General features: G+C 53.0%; 5 protein-coding genes across 5 annotated transcripts; 1 reads left to right on the plus strand and 4 right to left on the minus strand.

Annotated features, from left to right (window-relative positions):
• Nucleotides 1-1,376: 1,376 nt before the first annotated feature.
• PG998_005067 (armadillo-type protein) lies at nucleotides 1,377-8,762 on the minus strand (the record flags this gene model as incomplete). Its single annotated transcript, XM_066871885.1, has 3 exons — nucleotides 1,377-1,835; nucleotides 1,893-7,456; nucleotides 7,541-8,762. The coding sequence occupies 3 exons, from the start codon at nucleotides 8,760-8,762 to the stop codon at nucleotides 1,377-1,379; spliced, it is 7,245 nt and encodes a 2,414-aa protein (XP_066731982.1).
• A 2,263-nt stretch (nucleotides 8,763-11,025) lies between these two features.
• PG998_005068 (uncharacterized protein) lies at nucleotides 11,026-11,901 on the plus strand (the record flags this gene model as incomplete). The annotated part of the gene is made up of 1 exon (XM_066871886.1): nucleotides 11,026-11,901. The coding sequence occupies one exon, from the start codon at nucleotides 11,026-11,028 to the stop codon at nucleotides 11,899-11,901; it is 876 nt and encodes a 291-aa protein (XP_066731983.1).
• A 235-nt stretch (nucleotides 11,902-12,136) lies between these two features.
• Nucleotides 12,137-13,990, minus strand: PG998_005069 (glucosidase 2 subunit beta; the record flags this gene model as incomplete). The annotated part of the gene is made up of 3 exons (XM_066871887.1): nucleotides 12,137-12,783; nucleotides 12,839-13,780; nucleotides 13,894-13,990. 3 exons carry the CDS (start codon nucleotides 13,988-13,990, stop codon nucleotides 12,137-12,139), a joined length of 1,686 nt encoding a protein of 561 aa, XP_066731984.1.
• A 394-nt stretch (nucleotides 13,991-14,384) lies between these two features.
• PG998_005070 (uncharacterized protein) lies at nucleotides 14,385-14,996 on the minus strand (the record flags this gene model as incomplete). Its single annotated transcript, XM_066871888.1, has 2 exons — nucleotides 14,385-14,559; nucleotides 14,620-14,996. 2 exons carry the CDS (start codon nucleotides 14,994-14,996, stop codon nucleotides 14,385-14,387), a joined length of 552 nt encoding a protein of 183 aa, XP_066731985.1.
• Nucleotides 14,997-16,430: 1,434 nt separating this feature from the next.
• Nucleotides 16,431-17,951, minus strand: PG998_005071 (uncharacterized protein; the record flags this gene model as incomplete). Its single annotated transcript, XM_066871889.1, has 4 exons — nucleotides 16,431-17,419; nucleotides 17,527-17,576; nucleotides 17,634-17,732; nucleotides 17,812-17,951. The coding sequence occupies 4 exons, from the start codon at nucleotides 17,949-17,951 to the stop codon at nucleotides 16,431-16,433; spliced, it is 1,278 nt and encodes a 425-aa protein (XP_066731986.1).
• Between the last annotated feature and the right edge of the window lie 3,063 nt (nucleotides 17,952-21,014).

Below are 21,014 nucleotides of genomic sequence, written 5' to 3' on the forward strand. Positions count from 1 at the left end.
AGTCTGCCACTGTGCTTCCAAACCGTCACAGGAATCTGGGCCACCTCCAAGCCGTCCCAGAACACAGGCCGCTGGAATCCTTCTCCAGAGAAGATAGCACAACAGATGAGGCACGATTCACACAAGTATGCGGCACCAAGCAATTGTCAGCAGTGCCGATCGATGCAACTCAACCCAAATCTCCAAGGGTCATGTGTAAGGACATAAGAGGGACTAGATCGTGATCTATACCATCGGATTACGGCCATACCATCCGGGAAAACCCCGAGCCTTGAAGCCAATGGCAAGTGTTATAATGTTATGGGATTGGAGATGTACTGCAACCCAACTACCAAAACCCACGAGTCGCTTTATGGTCACGTTCTGGCCAAGACGGAGGTCCAACGTGGTGAGTGGACAGTCAAAACTGCCGTCCATGTAGACTAACTAGGGTGGGTGGCCCGTTTCCTTTACACATGATATCCAAAAGTTATTTTTACTGTCGTTACAGCGTCCTTCTTACTACTCCCGGATAGAGGTTTTAGTGGTGTGCCGTTAAAGGCACGTTATATGTTGTTTTAAGGATCATTGCTTTTCTTCAGCATTGACTACTGTCGATATGTACGCGTATAAATCTAATGCCATCTTCAAGGCAAGTTGAAGTTTGGCTTCACATGGTCCACCCCCTTAATATAACCAGGCTGATTACTAGCTATCACATACATATTATCAGCCCCTTTTCGACCTACTATCTATGCTACGATTTACCGAATGGCCTTAGAAATAGGGGGCCTGAAATTGTTTTAAATGGTATAATCTTTAATTTTAAGGTGTTTCCAAGACTTGTGAGAAGCTCGGGTGGTGATCCTATAGGTAGGTGCACCGTGATCTAGAGATACACCACATCAAGTAACAATCCAAGACAAAAACGTAAAACATATCATGGCAAGGACAACACAGTAGTAAAGATTTCCACTGTTTGATGTTGATTATACTCATACATACAAAGATCGCCACGAACCGATCCATTATCATCTTGTGGAAGCATGAGAAGGGAAACAGAGCCGCAGCTATCACCATCTAACTTCGTCCAGTCTTGAAATCTTCTCGACAGGTTGAATCATCCGCGATTCAACACTGACTGAATAAGCTAAGAGATGTGATTCCTCTTTCTCTCCTGAAAGCAAATCGCATCGATGGTCAAGAAAAAGAACCCCCTCCTGTATACGAAAAGCAGAACTCATACACACAGACACAAAAGTTTCCTCCCTTCTCTCCAAACTCCAGAATGCTGACGTGTCAAAAATCTTGTGTCCTCCCAACGCCACAACGTTATCATGGTCCAGTAGAGCAGACCGCCCATGCAATCCCGCAAAAGCAAGACCGCTTTCCTTCCTTTACCAGAAAGGACACCAACCGATATAGTGCTGGCAGAGGTTCTCCAACCTGGTGGCTTGGATGATGAGTTTGTTAACTTGCGTCACCGGCTCCAGCTCCTCCTCCGGCTTGAAGTCACGACCGTTCAACTTCTGGCTGACGCGACCAAGCACCTCGACCGCTCGGGCGTTGCGGGCTTCCGTCTCGATGTGCTCCGAGGTGCCATTCACTGCGCTCGAATTGGTTCTAGCACGAGGGCGGACGCCTGGCGGGCCACCCGTAACGGACCCATCAATTTGACCCGCAAGGAACTCGGACGGAGGCTGGTTGGCAGCCAGGATCGAAGGTCGTCTGGCTCGGGGAGCGCCAGGATTGGCCTCCAATGTATGCTCACGGTCGCGGTCGGCGTTTCTAAAGTCAGGACCCGTGGGAGACGCAACATTAGTGAGACCCCAACTAAGGAGGGGATCGTGAATGAACTGGATCGCCAAACAGATTAGCATAGCACATAACCATAATGGGAATACAGTACTCACAGCCTCAAGAACGGCCATCACACTCTCCTTGTTATCTCTTAACACACGCATCACCTGTTCGCACGTAATGCGGAAACTGCCCTCGATGTTACTGACTTCCATGGCATATGTAAGCATACGTGTCAACCGGAACGGTACCTGCTCGGGGTACTTGTCTCGCTTGCAGGCCACTTCGAAACAGTCGCCGAAATCGATGTGGATGATCTTGCCGGTCACGCGGTCCAGCATGAAGTTGCTAGGATGACGGTCGCCGAGGCCGAGGATGTAGCCCACTATGCTCATCACGCCCAGCGATCGCGTGTAGTTGGTTCGGCGCTCCAGCCAGGCCTCGGAAGACTTGCTCTTCAACCACAAGACACGGTACAAATCTTGACCCGTGGTGTTGTCCAGAGCATAGCCAAATACCTCCACTTTCTGCATGAGGGTAAGTGTTTCATAGTCGGGAGCCATCTGCACCATAATACGGTGTTCAATGTTGGTCAGAATCTTGCGTGTATCCCTGTACTCGCGGATGAGAACATGGAGGGTATCGCTGTTAGGGACCCAACCGAGAAGACCCGAGTTCTGACTGAGAGGAATGGCTGGGTAACGTTGGATGCCGAGATGCCTCTTGTAGCATTCCGAATCGTGCGCTAGCAGGGTGTTGCACAGACCGAAGAGTTGCATGCAGCGCTCATCTTGACGAATGTCCTCGTGTCCCTTCAGGACAAAGGCATATGCGCTACCGTCGCTCCCGTTCATAATCAACTTCCTGGGACGCTGCTTCGAGTTGATGACGCTAACAGTTGGCTCAAAGGAGATGATTCGGACGATAGGTTGGCCACTTCTGTACGTGCCAGGCACCGCTAGATCAAGGTCCTTGGAGGCCAACAACTGAGGCGAACAGTAAGCCAGCTCCAAAGATGTCATCTGCGGCAGCTGGCGTCCGATCCTTCTAAATACGTGGTAGTAAAGCTCCCACGCTTGGTTGATGTCGTTGACATCTTGACTCGACTCGTAGTGACGACACCATTCTCGTGCTTCGGAAAGGTCGCGGCCGAAGGTCTGCGCAAAGCTTATTTCGCGAAGAGTCTGAGGGCCTCGTTCCAGTTGATCGTGCAGCGGCCCCAGCGTGCTGAACATGCCTTCCACGTTTTGATCGCCAAAATACAGTCGCGACGCCTCCTCGAGCGCTTCGTACCATTGCTCATGCCAAAGAACAGCAACACGGATCAGTTCGTGACTAACAGAATCGGCTTGCTCGACCAGATTAGGGCTGTGCGCACGCATACTATCCATGATTTGGGCCGCCGATCGTGACCTGCGCGTGCTCTGTGATGACTTCATTGCCACCGTGAGGGGGTAGACAAGGGCTTGAGGATGTGTTCGCCCAACGTCAGACAGCAGATTGTGGATCGATTGTCGTACTCGGCTGTTTGGCTGATTGATGCGAGCGATGAGCTGTGGAATGACCTCGAGCCATGTATCCACGCTAACAGTACCGAAACCTTGTACGACTGCGGTATTGACCTCACCACTGCCGCCATGGGCAAACCAAAGGGTGAGGAGGCGAAGAGTGTCCTGGAGTGAACTGCCGGATGAGAGAGCAATGGACTTGAAGAATCCTTGGATAGCTTGAACGACGTGACCAACAACGACGGCTGGATCCATGCGGGAGACTGCTCCATTGACAGAGGATGAACCGATAGCCTGCACGATCTCGAAATTGGCCAGTGCCCAAGCGTGCCAGGCCTTGTACCATTTGGGATTGTATTGAGTTGCCTTCGAGTAGGAAGTAAGGATGTCCTGCACATTATGGTATTGCCAGTCATCTTTGTTCAGAGCGACCTGCCATTCACCTAATCGGAGATAGCACTTGGCTAAGAGGTGGGTGTACTCGTTCAACTCGTCAATCGATCTCACGTGGACTCTTTGGGCTTGCGTGGGTGGGTTAGAGACGCTGTAACCAAACTCATTTGTTTGGCCCAAGACACTCAAGTCATTCGACACCTGAGGCTGGAGGCTGCTCCTAACAACGTCAAATTGGCGGCTGATGTCGGATGTGAACGCGCGGAGGCAGCTCAGTGTCTTCTCGGGGTATTCTTTCTTTTTCAGATCTGTTGTTTGACCGTATTCCCACTGGTACTTCAAGATGGCGTACATAATGGGCGGCGGAGACGTCAGCAATCTTCTGTTCGGGTTCTGAGACAGGTTCTCATTATCCCAGTACGGGATGACCGATTCCAGGGGTGCTTCCGTTCCGATAAGCTGCTTCAGCCACTTCTCGGCAAGGCCCATGCGCTGCGATTTCCTGCAGAGGTTGCAGAACTTGATCCACATGTGCATGTTCTCGTGGGGTGCGAGTACCAGTCCACGGAGACGCAACATTCTGGACCACGTCTCGACATTTCGCTGGCATCCTTGAAGGCGCACTTCCCATGTTCGGCGCAATGTGGCCTTCTTCTTGTCGTCGGCCTGCTTGTACACAATCAACTCCTCGAGCTCAGCGAGCATCTGAACTCTGACCACGACTTGATACGCTCGGTTGTACGACTCGCTAACAAGCGCACTAAGCTCCGTATCAAGACCCTCCCGTGTTTGTTGAATGCAAGCGGCGGCTTCACGGAACTGATTGCGGTGGAGGGCAAGGATGGCGCCAAAGAAGGACCTATCCGGGGAATTGCGCTTAAGAGACTGCAGGTAGTTATCCATTGCATCCCACTTGCCCAAACCCCATGCAGCGGCAGTAGCGAGAGGGGCGATCAAGCGTTGGATCTCGGGAGCTGAATTGGACCAAGTATTGCCTGCCAGGTTTGCGAGAGCATCCCATTCTCCCAAGGCGTGGAAGCATCGCATTTTACCCATAACAATATCGATGGGAATTGCTTGGTCGGTTGGAACATTCGCCTCGCGTTTGTTGTACGAGTCTAGAGCTTCGTCCCATCTCTCCAGCTTCTCGAACCACGTCTCTCGTAGGCGAATACCATCCTTATATAGTTGGGCTTTGCGGAGAATACCGATTGCTGCATCGTACTGCTGCAGCTGGTTGTTGATGTCAATCAAGGCCTCAACAGCTGGGCCACTCTGGTCCTGCAAAAATTCGAGTTCCTTGTAATGAAGCGCCTTGGCATAAGCATGGCAGCGAGCTGCCTCTCTTCCAAGAATCCTAATGTCGATGGGTAGAGCCTTGTCGTCGTGTTCCATAAACTCGGCCAGGTTGAGTAGGAGACCCAGCAGATCCGGCGGAACATGCTCGCACTTGATGGCTTGTTCGATATTCACAATCAGTTCGTCCTGGTAGTTCTCATAAAGCTCGCTCCAGCAGGAAACGAAGGCTGAGTTGAACAGCTCACGTGCAAGAGGGAGGTGCATGCTAGCCAGGACCGCACAGGCGCGTAAGGCATGGTTAGGGGATTCGGTGAGAAGAGTTGTGCTGAATCTCCTAAGCCACTCCTGCCAATCTTCCTTGGTCGACTTCCCCTTGGTATCCCAAGCGGTTTTCAGATGTATTGCGTTCATCTCGAGCTTCTTGGATCCAAGTTCCGCGAAAATCGGCTCGTCTTGTTGGTCGACGAACTGTGTCTCGGAGCTCAAATCTTGGGGTAGCACCTCGCCCTTCTGCAGTTTGCTGACAAGGAGTTCGTAGTTTTGATGCTGAATGGGATATGCCTGCAGAACCTTATTCACAGTGCCCATGAAATGCAAATAATCCTTGCCAAGTTGCTGGATGAGAGCACAGAGGGTGTCGAGGGCAGCATGCCTCAGCGACATGTCTGCCGGGCTGGCTAAGAGACGAGCTAGCGGGTGAATAATCTTGGCTGCGTAATCATTCAGGTTGACTTGGCGGGAGATCTTGCCAATAGTTTCCACGGCTGATTTGCGCAAGAATGTAGGCTGCCCAAGCTTCTCGAAAGTCTGGACGACCACGGGGATGATGAGATGCATGTACTCTTCCGCGCTTGCCCCAAAGACAAGGAAAGCATGCAGTACTTTCTCAGAAGGTGTTCGCTTTGGTGACGTGTCCTTGTCGAGTACACTAAGCATCATTGGAAGGAGACGAGCCAAGTAGATTTTGAACTCCCCTTCAAGGGATCTAGAAATGGCCTCAATCAAGGACAATATCGTTGACTGAAGTGGACCAGACGATTTGGGCCAGAAGTCTTGTAAGGTGTCCACAATTTCTGGTAGGAAGTTGCGAATATGCTGTCTCACGATGTTGACCAAGCCAGCTAGTTGACTAAAGTAGGGCTCCTTCTTCGTGTCTGGACAGGTCCTGATCGTGGAGATGAAAGCTGGCACGATACGATCAAGGAATGGCACACATTCGAGACCCAGAGTGCGAAAGATATTCATGATGGCCTCGACAACAGCAGCATGATGTTGCTGGAGGGACTGATCTTTCAGAATGTTAAGCAGAGCATTGATAACCACCGTAGGGTAATACTCCTTAGCAGACGGAGTCAGTCCGGTCATCATCAGCGAAATATCCGTCATGCGTGTGGCTTCGACGTTTTGTTTGGCGTCGGGTATACGCTCCTCGACTTGCTGCAATCTTCGGTTAGCAAACTCCCAATCTTTCTCGGGGTCTTTCTCGTATGCATAAGTGTAATCGTTCGGTCGGTGAGGCTTATAGTCATATCTCCACTTGTCGATAGTACCAAAGTTGTCAAGTTCTGTAATGAAGCGGGCATATACCTGATGGCGGTACGGATCCAATGCACCCAAAATACCCATTAGTTTGATCGTTTCCTGACGAAGAGGTCCACGCTGAGGTTCGGATCGAATGATCGCTTGGAGGATCTCGAGGAGTTCGGGGTATTCGAGGTAAGGGTCAATTACGTAGCCACTATTGCTAGCGAGTTGGCCAAGTGTGTGGAGCGCCGCCTCGCGCTTTGCCGTCGAGCTTTGGTCCTGTAATGCGTCAATGATGATGGGCATGAGCTTCTCCTTGTGAACAAGCATGTCCTCTCCCCCAACCGTGCAGAGCTCTCCAATAGCTTTGAGGATAGTCGCCGCCACAGCTGGGCTTGTGTCTCGTGCTTTCGGAAGAAGGACGGCCATCATGGGTTCAACGTAGGGCTTAACTAGACCTTGTGCGTTCTGGACGAGAAGGCTGAGTAGCTTGGCACTCTCCTCCTTGTTGCGCGCTACATCAGTGTATTCTAGTTCCGTGAGCATTTGTATAAGGGTCTTTCGTAATGATGGAATAACATAGGCAGGGTTGTAGCGGGCCAGCCGGCCTATAATGGAGATGGAAACTTCTCTAATAGAGAAATCCTCGTCATTCAGGGCGTAGAAGAGGGTGCGGATGTTCTCAGCTTTGGCCAAGTGAGGGTCGAAGCGCTCGTCAAGTGCAGCAAGTACTGTCCGTCGGATACCGGCTTCGGGGTCGGCCACTCCGACTGTCAGTAGTTTCTCTATAACGTCGCCGACGACCTGGAGAGCGTGATAACTAGTCTGGTTGACAATGGGGTCGCGAACGTAGAGTTGGCAGCAAGTGAGTGCAGCTGCTTCACGAATTTGCGCATCGTCATCTTCGACATACTTGATGGCCACGTCTCTGACGAATTCGTTGAGAACATGTCCTAACACGCAAGTTAGTACCACTGCCGTCATCCACCGCATGCACCTGCACCTTGGACCTCAAAGCCAATCGAAGAATTACTCACCTGAGAAATCAAAGCTGCCCAAGGTGTTGAGGGCAAGCTTCACCTCCGCCTTCCTGTGTTCATATGCATGAGGATCCTTAGGGTCCTTCGATATCACCGGCACGGACGCAAGTGTGTTGGGAGTTGGAGCACCAAGTGGTTTGAAAGGCTCTCCACAAAGGACTTTACTCAGCATATCCAACAGGCGTTCTTGGATTGTCGCCTTGACGGGTGGAATGTAGAATGCCATGTCCACGAGTGCTTGTGTTAGCTTTGGTGTGAGTTCGCAAGCGAAGATAGGATCCAGCAGGGCCTCCATGTACTTGCTTAGGGTCTGACCAACAGCAACGGCAAGTCTGCTAATACAGTCGAAGACCGGGTCGACCGAGCCTCGCTTTCGCGATTGGATACTAAGGCCTTCTCTGACGTAGATCAATACGCCGTCCAGATAGGGAGCAATTGCACTTTTGACGGAGTTGGCGATGTTGCCGATGGCCAGGAAGGCGTCGTTACGCTCCTTATCCTTCTTCAGCATGCCAGAAAGATAGACCATGAACTTGTGGAGGTATGCGTTCGAGAACTCAGATGGAGCGTAGTTAGCCAGATCCGGCGTGAGCACAACCACTGTCTTTCGGATAATGGGATCGCGATGGTCGCGATGCCGATAGACAATCTCGCAAGCCTCTGCGTAATGGTCTTGCATGAACATGCCACCTTGCTCAAGTAGCTCCTTGAGAACTAATAGTGACCCGTGGACAGACTCAATCGTGTTAATCTTGAGCCCGGACATCATCTCATTGTACATCTTGTACATCCAGCCGCTTTTCATCTCTTGGTCTCGTTCGCGGATGATGCGAAAGCAAGCGCAGACCGTCTCGCCCGAAGCCACGCGAATAAGTTGTCGAGGGTCGCGCAGGCCCACCCACACGAGCTCAAAAATCAAACCGACGTATTGATACATGAGAGTGGGCGAATTCCGAGCCAGTTCTCGTAGCACGAGCACGGCGCTATACCGCTTCTCTTCGACACGATCTGATTGCAGCCATTCCAATGATGTCTTGACCTCAGATTCAACCAGTTCGGAAATCAGCGAGCCACCAGGTCTGCATAGTTTGCCCAGGGCAATGGCAGCAGGCTGCATAGGGACCGTGTCTTGGCCACGGAGAATCGTCTTCAAGTTGTTCATGAAACGCGTGTATTTGATAGTGGCATCCACTGCGTCGAAATCTGCGAGGGCATCCATTGCGTAAACACCGCCCAGGCGATCCGCAGGAACGCTGCTGTGAATTAGTTGCGTTATCTTTTGGTTAACGTTGTTGTAAAAGTAGGTGAATTGATCAGTCCCCAAATCTAGTACCACCCATATCTGTTAGCATACGAAACCGAATCCTCATGTAGGGATGAGAGTTGTTTCTGCAAGAAGAAAATTCTCCTTGGTGAGTGGGCATGAGCTTAACCTAACGAACGCAGTCGAAGGGTGTGGTGTCTTTTTCAGGCAGAGACCCCCAAAAGCTTAATGTTGGCTTATTCGTGCCTCTCGGGTAACACATTGTTTGAACCAAAGACTGCTCGCTGCCAACACATTCCACACAACCGCTTTGGGAGCCAAGCCCTAAAGGCACTGCCCAGGTAAAGATCTTGTATCGGATTTTGGCCTGCAAGTAGGGTCCAGTTGCTCGCTCCCAAGCCATCTCGGGCTTGTGGCTCATGCCCACCACTAAACAGACTCATTTCATGACATCACCGAGTTCCCGCTTCGAAGACGCTTACCTTTGGACTTGGATACGACCATTTCTCTCAAACGCAATGCGGCATGTTTGCGTGTCTCATCGCTCGCCCTGTCCGAAGTCGGATGTCTGTTAGCATTGAGGAGGCTTTTGTGTGAGTAATGGGAGTATACGCTCTCAATCACTACACTATAGTGAGTCGAACTACGACAAAGAGACGTGCTGCGCCGTATTGAGCGGTAGAGGAGCGGGTTCGGGTGAGCTGACTTCGCTTTCAAGTCCTTGACGATATCATCCAACGCATTGTTCAGTGCTTGCTGCGCGGCAGCAGCGGGATTGTTAACCGGGGCCGACATGTTGCCTGGAGTTTTGACGTGACGCGCGTGTGGAGATGTCGGCGACACTAAAGTTGATGTTATATTATGAGAGGCTGGCTCTTTTGTGCTGCAACGTCGCGGAAGCGGTCGTCAATTATCGTGGCCAGTTCGAAGCGGCAGCAAGTAGACGAGCTCGATCGGTATCGACGGTCGAGGTATTAGACGTCACCGTTGGACAGCGGTAGTCGATATCCAAGCGTGGGTGGTTCTTTGGACCTGTCCCTTGATGGTCAACCTCGGAGCCGTCTGCGCCCTCGGCCGTGTCTGCTACAACTTCAGCAGAGGGCGACAGACACCATTGGGGTTGCGCTGCTTCATGCGACACGCGCTCTGTTAGATCGAAAGGGCCGTGGATGGAGAACAGGAGGAGTCGGTTGCTTCTCTAACAACTCGAAGGCGCGATGTCGATATCGAAAATGGAGGGAGGATGGTTCGCGGGGATGGGGTGGTTTGAGGTGCAATAATTGAACTGAGGTACAGTCCAGCCAACTCCCACCTTGATGATGATGGAACTGTGAGCTGCCCAGGTGCACGCTGCACACGGGCCGACCGACAGATGCAACAGTCTGTGTCTGATTGGACAGAGGGTTGCTGATGACTCCAGTCGAGTGCTGCAATGATGTGAAAGTACTCAAGGATGTGTGCAGAGACTGCCTCGGACTGTGAGTCTGGCGTGCAACGGGTGGCTAAAGACAGTGTGATTACTCGACTCAGGACGCAATGACCTGTCAGAGGTACACAAGAGCTGGGGCTGTCTCGCGCTAATCCCACTTCCCGCGCGCTAACGGCTTTGTAGGCACGAACCAAGCAAGCGAGCAAGCGCGCCAGCAAGCCGCCTAGCTGTATTTGTTTTTAGCACTCAGATTGAGGCTATTCGAGGCAAAGGGAAAGATGAATAAGGGGTTGTTCTTGGCTGTTGGACAGATCGCTCTGTTCTGGTTTGTTTGCGACCCTGGGAATGCAAAAGGTTCGATTGGAGAGGGCTTCTTGTTAATGGGATTAACCAGGATCCAATCCACTTCGAGGAATATGTACATAGGAAGTTCGATGCCTCTCGGCAGCCGCGCTAATGACGCTAGTCTGTATAGGGCTAGCGTGTGGAGACTGACGCCGCGATAACGCTAGGCTTATCGATATCGATACGGATGGCGTCTGGCTGCGACCCTTAGGATCTACCTGTTGCCTGCCACCATCTATTCACTATTCAAGCTGCCACGTGATTACCATCGGAACATCATCTAGGCATTATTGCACAGGGTGGCTTCCTTCGATACAAGAACCAGCCAATATTCGCTTTTACAGAGGTTCCTCTTGGAAATCGTACCCCCAACAATTGCCACTTCCCGCATCAACAGCGTGGCGTACCGACAATCCGAGGCAGCCAGCACACATAACACACAAAATGGGCAACGACGGTGGCTCGATCCCCAAGCGTCGCGAGCTGGTCAAGAACGCCGCGCGCCTCCCGACTGCGACCGAGATCAAAGAGACCCTGCATGAGTCCCTAACCCACGCCTGGACGCACTGCCCCCTCTCCTCACAACCGCTCGACCTGAACAACAGCAACTATGGCGTGGTCGTGTCCGACTGGCGCGGGATCTTATACAACTACGAGTCGATCCTGCAGTGCTTACTGCCCTCGAGCGACGATTCCGCGGCTACACCCGAGGCGCAAGAAGAGGCCTTCCGCCAGACGGACATCAGGGGACTCAAGGATGTTGTGAAGCTGCGGTTCACGGTGCGCAAGGACGAAAAGGGGCGCGAGTTCCGCGCCTGCCCCGTCAGCCTCAAGGAGTTGGGCAACGCGGCGACCAGGGCTGTCTACATTGTCCCCTGTGGTCACGTCTTCGCCGAGGTCGCCATGAAGGAGCTACAAGCAGCAGAGGGTTGCAGCGAGGAGGCAAAGAAAGAGCAACAACACTGTCCGGAGTGCAGTGAGCCATTCGAGGAGAACAACATCATCCCGATTCTACCCTCATCCGATGCTGAGCTGGCAAAACTGACGACGAGAATGGAAGACCTCAAGTCAAAAGGCCTATCGCACAGCCTGAAGAAGGACAAGAGCGGCAGTAAGAAGAAGCGCAAGGCCGAAGAGGCCCCGAATGGCGAAAAGGACAACGGCAATTCCAAGAAGGGGAAGAAGGAGAAGGAGACAGGCATCGAAAGTCGCATTAACAACTCTATGACAGCCTCACTTACGGCAAGGGTATTAGCGGAACAAGAGGAGAATAGCAAGCGGCGGAAGGTTACAGAAAGGCGAAGCGAAAAGGTGCGGTGATGCGGAAAGGCTTCTGAATACGAGAAATAGGATGCTGCTAAATACTTGCACATAAAGACGATGCTTAATGATACCACGATTCATGATTCATATATTCTATCCGGCGTATTAGATTTGCATGGTTTTATCGGCTAAAATCGATTCTTTTATCATCCCTCGCTTGCAAAAGTCATCATCGTCTATCCACTGTCTACTTTGGTCATATCAGGTTTGAGTACAATCACCTCTTGTGCGCTCACAGCTCATCCTTCTCCCTTGCGTTGCCAGGTTCCACAACCTCCTCGCAGGCGGCAGGGGTGCCGACCTCCATGCGGTAGACGCATTTCTCTTGCTCGGCAATGCGCCAGAGCTCTTCGGTCTCGGCACACGCCAGCCAGACGTCAGTCCGGCGGTTCGGGCCGTTCCAGCAGCCCTGCCCATTCTCGTAGCGCATCACCATACGCTTGCCACGTCCCAGACCCTTGCCGTCGTGACGGTCGTCCTCGTCGCTTTCTTCCCAGTCGATGCGTTCGAAGTTGCCCATGGTCGTGTGGCCGCCGCCCTTCTTGGATTTCTGGGAGGTGCGCGACAGCCAGCAAAGCTCGTAGGTGTACTCCCCGGCGTCGGTAGACACACACTTGTCCTTGAGGTAACGGAAAATGTCGTCGGCACCGTAGTCCTTTTGAAGATCTTCCTGCTGGCTTGATATTTCATGCTCCTTACTGCTGATGTCACTTTCGACAGCTTGGTAGGCCTCGCGGGCGGCAATAACGAGGCGAGACTCTCCAGAGCTAGTCGGGTTATCGGCAAGGATGCCGTTCTCGATCATCCAGATACGGATAAGGTTCAGCTTTTCGTGAACGAAATCGCGCACAGGGGGGAGATAGGCCTCCAGACTGTAGACTGTAAAATCATTAGCAATTGGTGGTGTGAAGCCTGGAGAGATCTCGCAACTTACTGATATCAGTATCAGTCATCTCGCCATCCTCGTACTCCTTCCAGTTGATGCCGTTGGACTCGGTGTCTTCCTTGAGAACTTCCTGAATGTCGTCTTCATGGGGAGTTTCGCCAGCGGTCTCGCCAAGCTTTGCAGCATAGTCTTCCCATGCACGAACCGCCTTCTTGACACCCTCGTCGTTGAAGTTGGGGTTGTACTCCTCTTTGAAGGCGGACAAGATGCCCTGAAGCTCTTCCACCTTGCTTTTCAGATCATCTCGCTGGCCAATGACAACTCGGAGAGAATCTCTGAGCTCGTTGACGCGGCTACGGGCCAGGCCAACCAGAACGCCCAGCTTGCCAGTTCCTTCGGTCTTGACGACCTTGCCTCGCTCGGATCGTTCCACCTCGTCGTACTTTTGCTTCAGCTCGTCACGCTTGGACTCGAGACCCTTGATCTCCTCCTGCAGAGTTGTGATCTTAGCCTCAACCCGGCGTCGGAGCTCTCTAGATTCCTTGGCCATGGTCCGGCGCTTCTTGTTGGCCCGTTCTAGATTGTCCTTGCGTTCCTTCTCCACTCGTCGCCATTCTTTTCCGATAGAAGCGCATTTGTTCTCGCACTTGACACCGCCCACGCCGCGGTACTCCTCGGTGCCGTCACAGCACAGTTGGTAATCGCAAACGCCATCGTTCACGTACATGAAAGGAACGTAGGCGCCTATGTGGCCTTCGTTGGCACACCAGAAACCGGGCAGGGCATTGCTGGCATTGGTCGTGCCGGAGAATGCGGCGGGCAATGGCTGCGGCGGCGAAAGAGGGTCCAGGTAGGCACACGCCGCAGTGCCCGGCTCATCGGAGCCGTCAGGGCAGTCGCAGCTGTTGTCGTTGACTCTTGACGCGGGGATGGAGACGGAAGGATGGCCGATACAAGTGAAAGTGTCCTTGAGGTCGTAAAACTTGGCGACTGTAGTGCAATTGAACGGTTAGTGTCTGCCATAGGCTGAAATCATGGTGGAAAAGTGCCATCCCGGAGGAGCACCAAGCTCTGTACCCAGCAGCTCGAGGACAATGACGTACATTCGGGGCCGACACCTCGTGGCAATGAACCAGCAGCCACGAGGCCACTGTGGGCAGCAGCTGTGCCCAGTAGCACTAAAGCCCGTGATTGCCGCATGTTTGCTGTTGTTGATGGGAACAGAACCCGTTTCCTTGGAACAGAAGAGTGAACTGGTGGAAAGTGAACTGAACACGAAACACTACCGAGGAGAAGCTCCCGCCCAACCAGCTAACGCCGCAGAGCTCCCCCTGCCAGCTGGCTTTAGCCACTCTGTGTGGGGTGAATGTGGCGTGCGGGGGGTGAGGGGGTTCAGTGCAGGCATTAATTACGGCCTGGTAACACATCCGAATAGGGGGCCCCGGCAGGTTATAAGCTCAGCACTGTATTATTATTACGTCGAACCACCCAGAAGAAATCGCCTAGTATACACCAAAAATCATGGTCCGCCCCCAAGTCACAATCCGCAGCGTGCGACATGTCTGCTCGAGACATGCCCGTGTCTGTCTGCCACTCATCCAAAGTAGGGACGCTCCGGCTTGGGTCCCAGGTTGGATACCAGGCTGTACTGCAGCTTCCAGTTGCCGTCGGCGCTATCGACGACAAAGTAGTCATCGCATCTCTCGTAGATGCGGAACGACTTCTTCGGGTCGTTGAGCGCCGCAGAGTCCCAGCGTGAGTAGACGATGCTGAAGCCCCGCTGAGTTAGCTGCCTTATCTCTTTACAGGAGGAAGGATCGAAAACATACTAGGTAGTCACATTCGCCGCCTTTCCGTCTTTGTGCGGTACGATGATGGCGTTGGAGACGTGGTGCGCGATCTGCGCATCGCCAAACGCTGCGCGGATGTTCGCCGTGGTCTGCGCCAGCCCGACGGAGAGGCCGCCGTAGTCCGCGCCCAGCGGACGGCTGTCGTAGATGACGTCCTTGGTCATGGACTCGCCGAGCCGGGCGTAGTCTTTTGTGTCAAGGGTGTAGGCAAGAATGTTCTCGCGCTGGTGGATTGCCTCGTAGAGTTCTGGCTGCGGCACACCGGACGGACCGGACTGACCGGGGTTGGGTGTTGACCCGGCCAGGGATAGCGGGATGAGGCCGGCGGCGGCGAGGAAAGTGGCTGTGAACTGCATGGTGGATGAAGCAAGGGAAATGTATGTGGATTTAATGGGCAATTAAGAGTCAAGCTTGTGTCTGAAGTCTGAAGTGAGTAGAGAGTGGTGATCCGGTCCTCTTCTGTGTTCTTGGATTGGGCTGTCACGCCACCCTTTATATAATACTCTACCGAGCAGGCTGGCTAACACGATTGGAGAGGATTGTCGACAACCCTCAAAATGGAAAGTCCGAGGTTAGAAATCCGCTGATTCGGATCCCTGATCCCTTTGCCGTTGGCCTCTATCTTCATCATTGCCGTTGGTATGGGTTAGGCAGCAAAGATTCTGTGCTCCGACAACGTTGACATTTCCAACCGAGTCCTTGAAGTGTCTTTGGGCATGCTCGCGAGTGTCATTCCCTAGAACCCAGTCACAGGGCGGGCGTAATAGACCAACCCTAATGTTAGCAGGAACCGGGGTAATTTAGGAGATCCGAACCGAGCTTAGTGTTGAAGTGGGAGTGTCACAGCGCAAGGGAATCCCTCAAAATATTATACAAGAGAAGGTTTACGGTTTGCCCAAAGTATGTGCAGCGCGTTTGGGAATAGCAGTGTAGAACATTTCCACTTTCCGGAAAACCCGGGGGTAAGACATGTCGTTCAGCCCTGTAAGGTCTAGAACGATTAGTGGCCAACAGTAACGCAAAGTCACGATGGAGTATCTTCGTGACTGCGAGTATGCAAAAGTGTAGTGCATTAACGGCTGGGTTTCGTTCTATCTAGGATTTTCAATCCACTTAGTCGAGGGAGTCACAATTCACTACCAAAGGAGAGCCTCTCACTCCATGCCACAAGGGTCGATGCCAATGCTTGCAACGAGTCTTGCTATTGTCAAGTACTTACTAGCCACTACAGATGCTAAGTTCCAATTTATGGGGCATCGTAGGAAGCTCTTGTAGCACACGGTAGGCACAGGATACATCCATTTCAACAGAGAGCAACTGGCAGCGGAGATGGCTTTACAATGACCATGCGGACTGCAGTACTTGGGGAATACCCAAGTGCAACAGTGACTCATAGATGCTGATGCTGTAATTTAATGGTGTTAAACATACACAATAATGTTACGTATAATACACAAACCCTTTCAATGCCAAGATACTCAAGCATGGAAGGGGCGCGTGTGAGAAACGATGACACTCATCGACACAGAGATTCCATCTCCCGTTATATCCTTTCCCATGTACTCCTAAATCACCTCCCTTCCTGTCCATGTTCTACACTTTGCCGCTTTGTCGTACAGTCCCCTATCAAGAAAATAAACCAAGATGCCATAAATAACCCAAGCGTTGATGGGTTAAACCTCTGGAGAGACGTAAGAATTGAAACCCCGAGCCCTTTAGTGTACATCAAACAATCAACCTAGCCGGGGAGAAAGAATAGAAAGACGAGAGAAGAAGGAACTGTCGCCTTCTTAGATCAGGTTCTGAGCAATGTTGGGGTACTTGCTGTCCGGGTACTTGAGGTTGTTCTGCGACGTCTTCAGCGACCCGAGAGCCGCAGCAGAGGTGCCGATGAGCGAATCTGCGCCCTCCTTGTCACCGGATGCCTCCCAGAACATGGAACCGCCCAGGCCCTTGCCGGTGGCGTACGTGACCTTGGCCTTGACCATGTCGGGGGTATCGTAGGAGATAAACTCGCGCTTGGCGGCGTCGTACGAGTATGTGGCGCCAACCTTGTCGTCCTTGGTGACCACAGCACCCGCCTTGGGCAGGACCTTGTAGTCCCAGATGCCTTGCTCCCACGAGCCCTCACCGATGCCGCTGAAAGATTGACCGGCGCCCGCGGTGGCCTCGAAGGCGCGGCCGTACAAGGGCATGCCCATGACGATCTTGTTGGCGGGGACGCCGGCGGCGATGTAATCGGTAACGGCGCGGTCGGTGCTGAAGGGGGTGGCCTTCTCGTTGCCCTGGTCGGGGTAGAGGTTGGCCTGGTGGCCCGTGGCGTCGCTGAAGCTGCCGGCGTAATCATAGGCCATGAGGTTGAAGGTGTCGAGGTACTTGGCCATGTCGGCGAGCTTCATGATGTTGTAGTTCTTCGGGCCCGCGGGGACGGCGGCCGTGAGCAAGAAGTGGTAGTCGAGCTTGTTGCGCTCAGAATAGCTGTCGAGCTCGGCGCGGATCGCGGCGAACAATGCGACCATGTCCGAGGCTTCTTGCTCGTTGGTCGGGTACTCCCAGTCGATATCGATACCGTCGAAACCCCAGTCCTTCATCAAGGCCACCGACGACTTGGCGAACTGCTGGCGCTTGGCGTCCGTGCTAACGGCTCGCGCGAACCGCCCGTCCAAGCTGTAGGTCCAACCACCGATGGACAGTAGGACCTTCATGTTGCGGTTGGCCTTCTTGAGCTTAAACAGCTGCTTCACGCAGCCGTAAGCATAACCGGCGGGGTCGTTCCAGGCTAGATGGAGATTGTCAGTGTATGTTCCTTTGTAGACGGGAGATGACAGCTTCTGAAAGCTGCGGTAGCATAGTTGATTTGACGAGAGAAAGAAAGGCTAGACTTACAGTCACCATCCCAGTGGATCTCCACGTCAGCCCATGAGTCGGACGGAATTCTGCGGGGAACTATTAGTTTTTATTTAGATATCTCGTCCTCGGGGTTTACTCCTTACACTGTTCCGTCATCTTGGAAGTTAGCAAATGCGTAGAGAACGTTGGTGATCTTGTTGGCCGGCAATGACTGAGGCTTGTAGTTGCGGGCGTAGATGCCCCTATATGGCGAGTAAAGAGCGTCAGCGTACTTATCCATGACATGCCAGGGGAGCAGGAGTCGTGTCATATGTAGCTTACCAGTTCACGAAATAGGCCGAGTTTTCATAACCACCATCGCGCTTGTCGACGGTGTTGGTAAGAGGAGAGGCGTGAGCAACTGATGCGTAGAGGGAGAGGCAGGTAGTTGCCAGCAACTGGAACGTCTTGGACATCAACATGTTGGGCGATATAGAACAAGCAGATAACACGAAAGGAGTGGTCGTGATATGTTTGCTAGGGAAAGCAACAGAAAGAGAAGAAAGCAAGAAGTCGACGTCAGATGTCTGACTATAGAAGCTACAGTTGGCGTGTTGAGTTGTGGGAGTCCCAGAAGAACCAACGGCCGAATACGCATACCTTTATACTCCCATCGGCCTCGAGGGCGCATGCGAAGACACCCACCCATCTCTGGATCTTTTTCTGGTAGGTGACTGCTGGGACCGGAGAGACAAGCTGCCATCGTGCCGCAAGTACCTAGTCTCCTGGTTCGGTGCCCCATGTCATGCAGCCGGTGGGTGAGCAAGAAGGGGGCCGTTGAAGGCTGACTTGACCCCACCCTACTGTCTAAGCCCGCCGTTCCTCAGCGGCGGGTAACAAGGGCTTCTCTTTGCTAGCTCTTCGACCAAGAAGCATGCGGGAACATCAGGCTGGATGTGCCAGATGTAACAATAACATGGGGGAGTCATCAAGCTGTCCCTATTTGTCCAACCTTCTTGAGGGGTGCCCCTTCGTGGGATCTGGCAATTTCCGAGTGGGAAACGATGCGTAAAGGACTTCATACTTACAGCACAGCTGCAAGTCAAGTGGGATGCTCCTCTCCCGTATGGACTGGCAACGTTGCCACATAATTCGACCCCGCAGCCTTGCGGCTCGAGAGACGACCAGGTCGTGTGCAATCGTCAGCAGGTGTGGCAGCATATAGTCAAATGATGGGCGCTGTCAATCAGGGGTAACATGGCACTTGGAGATCCAGCGAAGGTGACAAGAGGTCTAAGTTCTATGCCGCAACAGGAAGGTGGAGCGGCACAGGGTGTCTCTGATTAGCCGAACGATCTGATCTGGGTTTCCTCGATGTTCTCTGGGACCTGAGCTCAGCCTGCCCAGTCTCCCCGGCATGCATGGGATATGGGGGCTAATGCGCCTCAGCGACAGAAGCGCCGAATGAGCGCTCTGGGATAGGGAGAATACTGCCTTCGAAAGGATAGTCGTCTTATCGCAGGGTCACATCAACATCTCAATTGCGCAAATAGGAAACCCGATCTCTAAAGTCTGTCAGCGAATGAAGACCTTGTCTGCAAGTCATGTTGGGCTCGTCACGGTTCGCATGGGCGAACTACCCATGATGGCAGGTTTGAGACATGCATCTGACGGCCGATGCCAAGAGAGAACCCAAAAATACAGATGTGCCTCTTTCGTGCATACGGCGCACCCTTGGAGGATGATACTCGGCGGCACAGCTTACATAAATAGCAATTGGCCCACCAGTTGGCAGGAACACTGAAAATGCTGACAGCATGCCTGGAATCCCTCGTCAGGGGTGCGCCTATTCTAGGCCATGGTCATGGGAGGGCCAAGGCAGTCGCAAAGCGTCCATGAGGATCAGGGGTCTGCTGCCACCTGAAGGGATCCTGCCTTGGAGAGAGCAAGCGTGGAGGAAAAGCTGTGCGAGAATCAGATAGAGAACATGTTGGCGGGAGATTAGCGGGTCGGGCCTGGCATCTGCATCCGGAAGCATGTGCGAGAGAAGGTCGCTATCGCGTGGTTCGGCTGGACCACTCAGCTCTCGCCCCGGCCCATCTCACCAGCACAACCCAGAACCCCAGCAATTTCATCACACTGCTGGTCCCCGGTTCATCTAACCCGCAGCACGGACAGCCGGCAGTATACTGGGTTGCATTTTGACCGTTGGCGATCAAGTTTGTAACGTTACCAAATTGATAGCCAACATCATCGTAGTGGGCATTGGAGTCTCTTTCTCTGGCCATGTCGGTGATTCCCATGCCGGAGCAGGGGTAGGGGCAGAGGCAGGCTCCGCGCAGCTCAAGCCTGGATAAGAAGGAGACCATGCCGTGTTATGTCTGGCAATACATGGCGATCCACACATGCCAGCAGGAGAGGCGGGCAGCTCCGAGCCTGGGACATTGAAGCCGAACAAGTGCAACATGACCCGTCGCGCATCAACGCCGACTTGCGAATTGGGGCCGGCGAGGAAACAGAGAGCTGACTGAGCCCATGCTGGTAATATGGTAGCATTACTGGTAGCATGTACCACAGGCAGCCCCGGCATTGGCCAGGGATTAGATCTGACCGGTAGACGCCCGCCATATTGCGCCGAAGGAAGCGTGTTACGGGGAGCTCAAGTCGGTATGACCAGCCTCGGAACCTGTGGAGCGTGGAACAAGGAACCATCCGATCTGCCTAGTACACACATACATCCTTCCACACTTACACAACGTGGAAGACGTGCACAGAAAAGGAAGTCTGCCTTATCTCCGATATGGCGGCATCTTTTCCAGCTTCCATCCTAGTGATGACTTGCATGCGCTGCACGACCCCCTACTGAGACAACAACAGGCAGACAGTAGACAGGTGACACTGACCCTGTCACCACCAGGGGCCAGCTGATTGATGCGAGGGCAAGTGCGAAAAGACCAGGCGGCGACGATGGACGTAATGCCAAAATAGAGTATAGATCGTGTCGCGAGGGGAATTAATTGTTTACACCGAGCGTGGTACGAGAACGAGCTGATCGAGGTTTGCGCAAGGTCACTTACGCCGTATGCAAGCACTCATTGTGGCACGGCGACTTGTCCCTGCATTTGAGCGCCCACCAGACAGCTTCTGACGTAAGCATAAGTGCGTACAGAACTTTATTTTCCTACCAGTAGCCAGCTGGGGCTGGGTGCTGGCTTCTGCTGGCTTCTGCTGGCTTTATTCTTCAGCGGGGAGATAGAGGTCAGGATAGGCCCCCAAAGTAGCCTAGCCCCTGCGATTCCACTGGGGTAAGCTGTAAGAGTGCTAAATTTGGCTTGAAGTTTCCTCGCCCAGAACCTCGCCCCCCCAAGAACGCCCCAGCCAGCCGCCGGCGGAGCGAGCATGGCGGAGCTCCACAACCTTGTTGATTTGCTCTTTCGGAGTTGGGGGTCTCGCCTTAGGGGACTTTTCCCTCGGTTCGCTGTACAATTTCGTCTTCTTTGCTACAAGGACAGTTGGGGGTCGCATCGTTAAGCTGCGACAACCGA

This window comes from Apiospora kogelbergensis (genome assembly GCF_038363985.1).
Source record: "Apiospora kogelbergensis strain CBS 113332 chromosome Unknown utg000003l_segment0_segment0, whole genome shotgun sequence".
NCBI classification, from domain to species: Eukaryota; Fungi; Ascomycota; class Sordariomycetes; order Amphisphaeriales; family Apiosporaceae; genus Apiospora; species Apiospora kogelbergensis.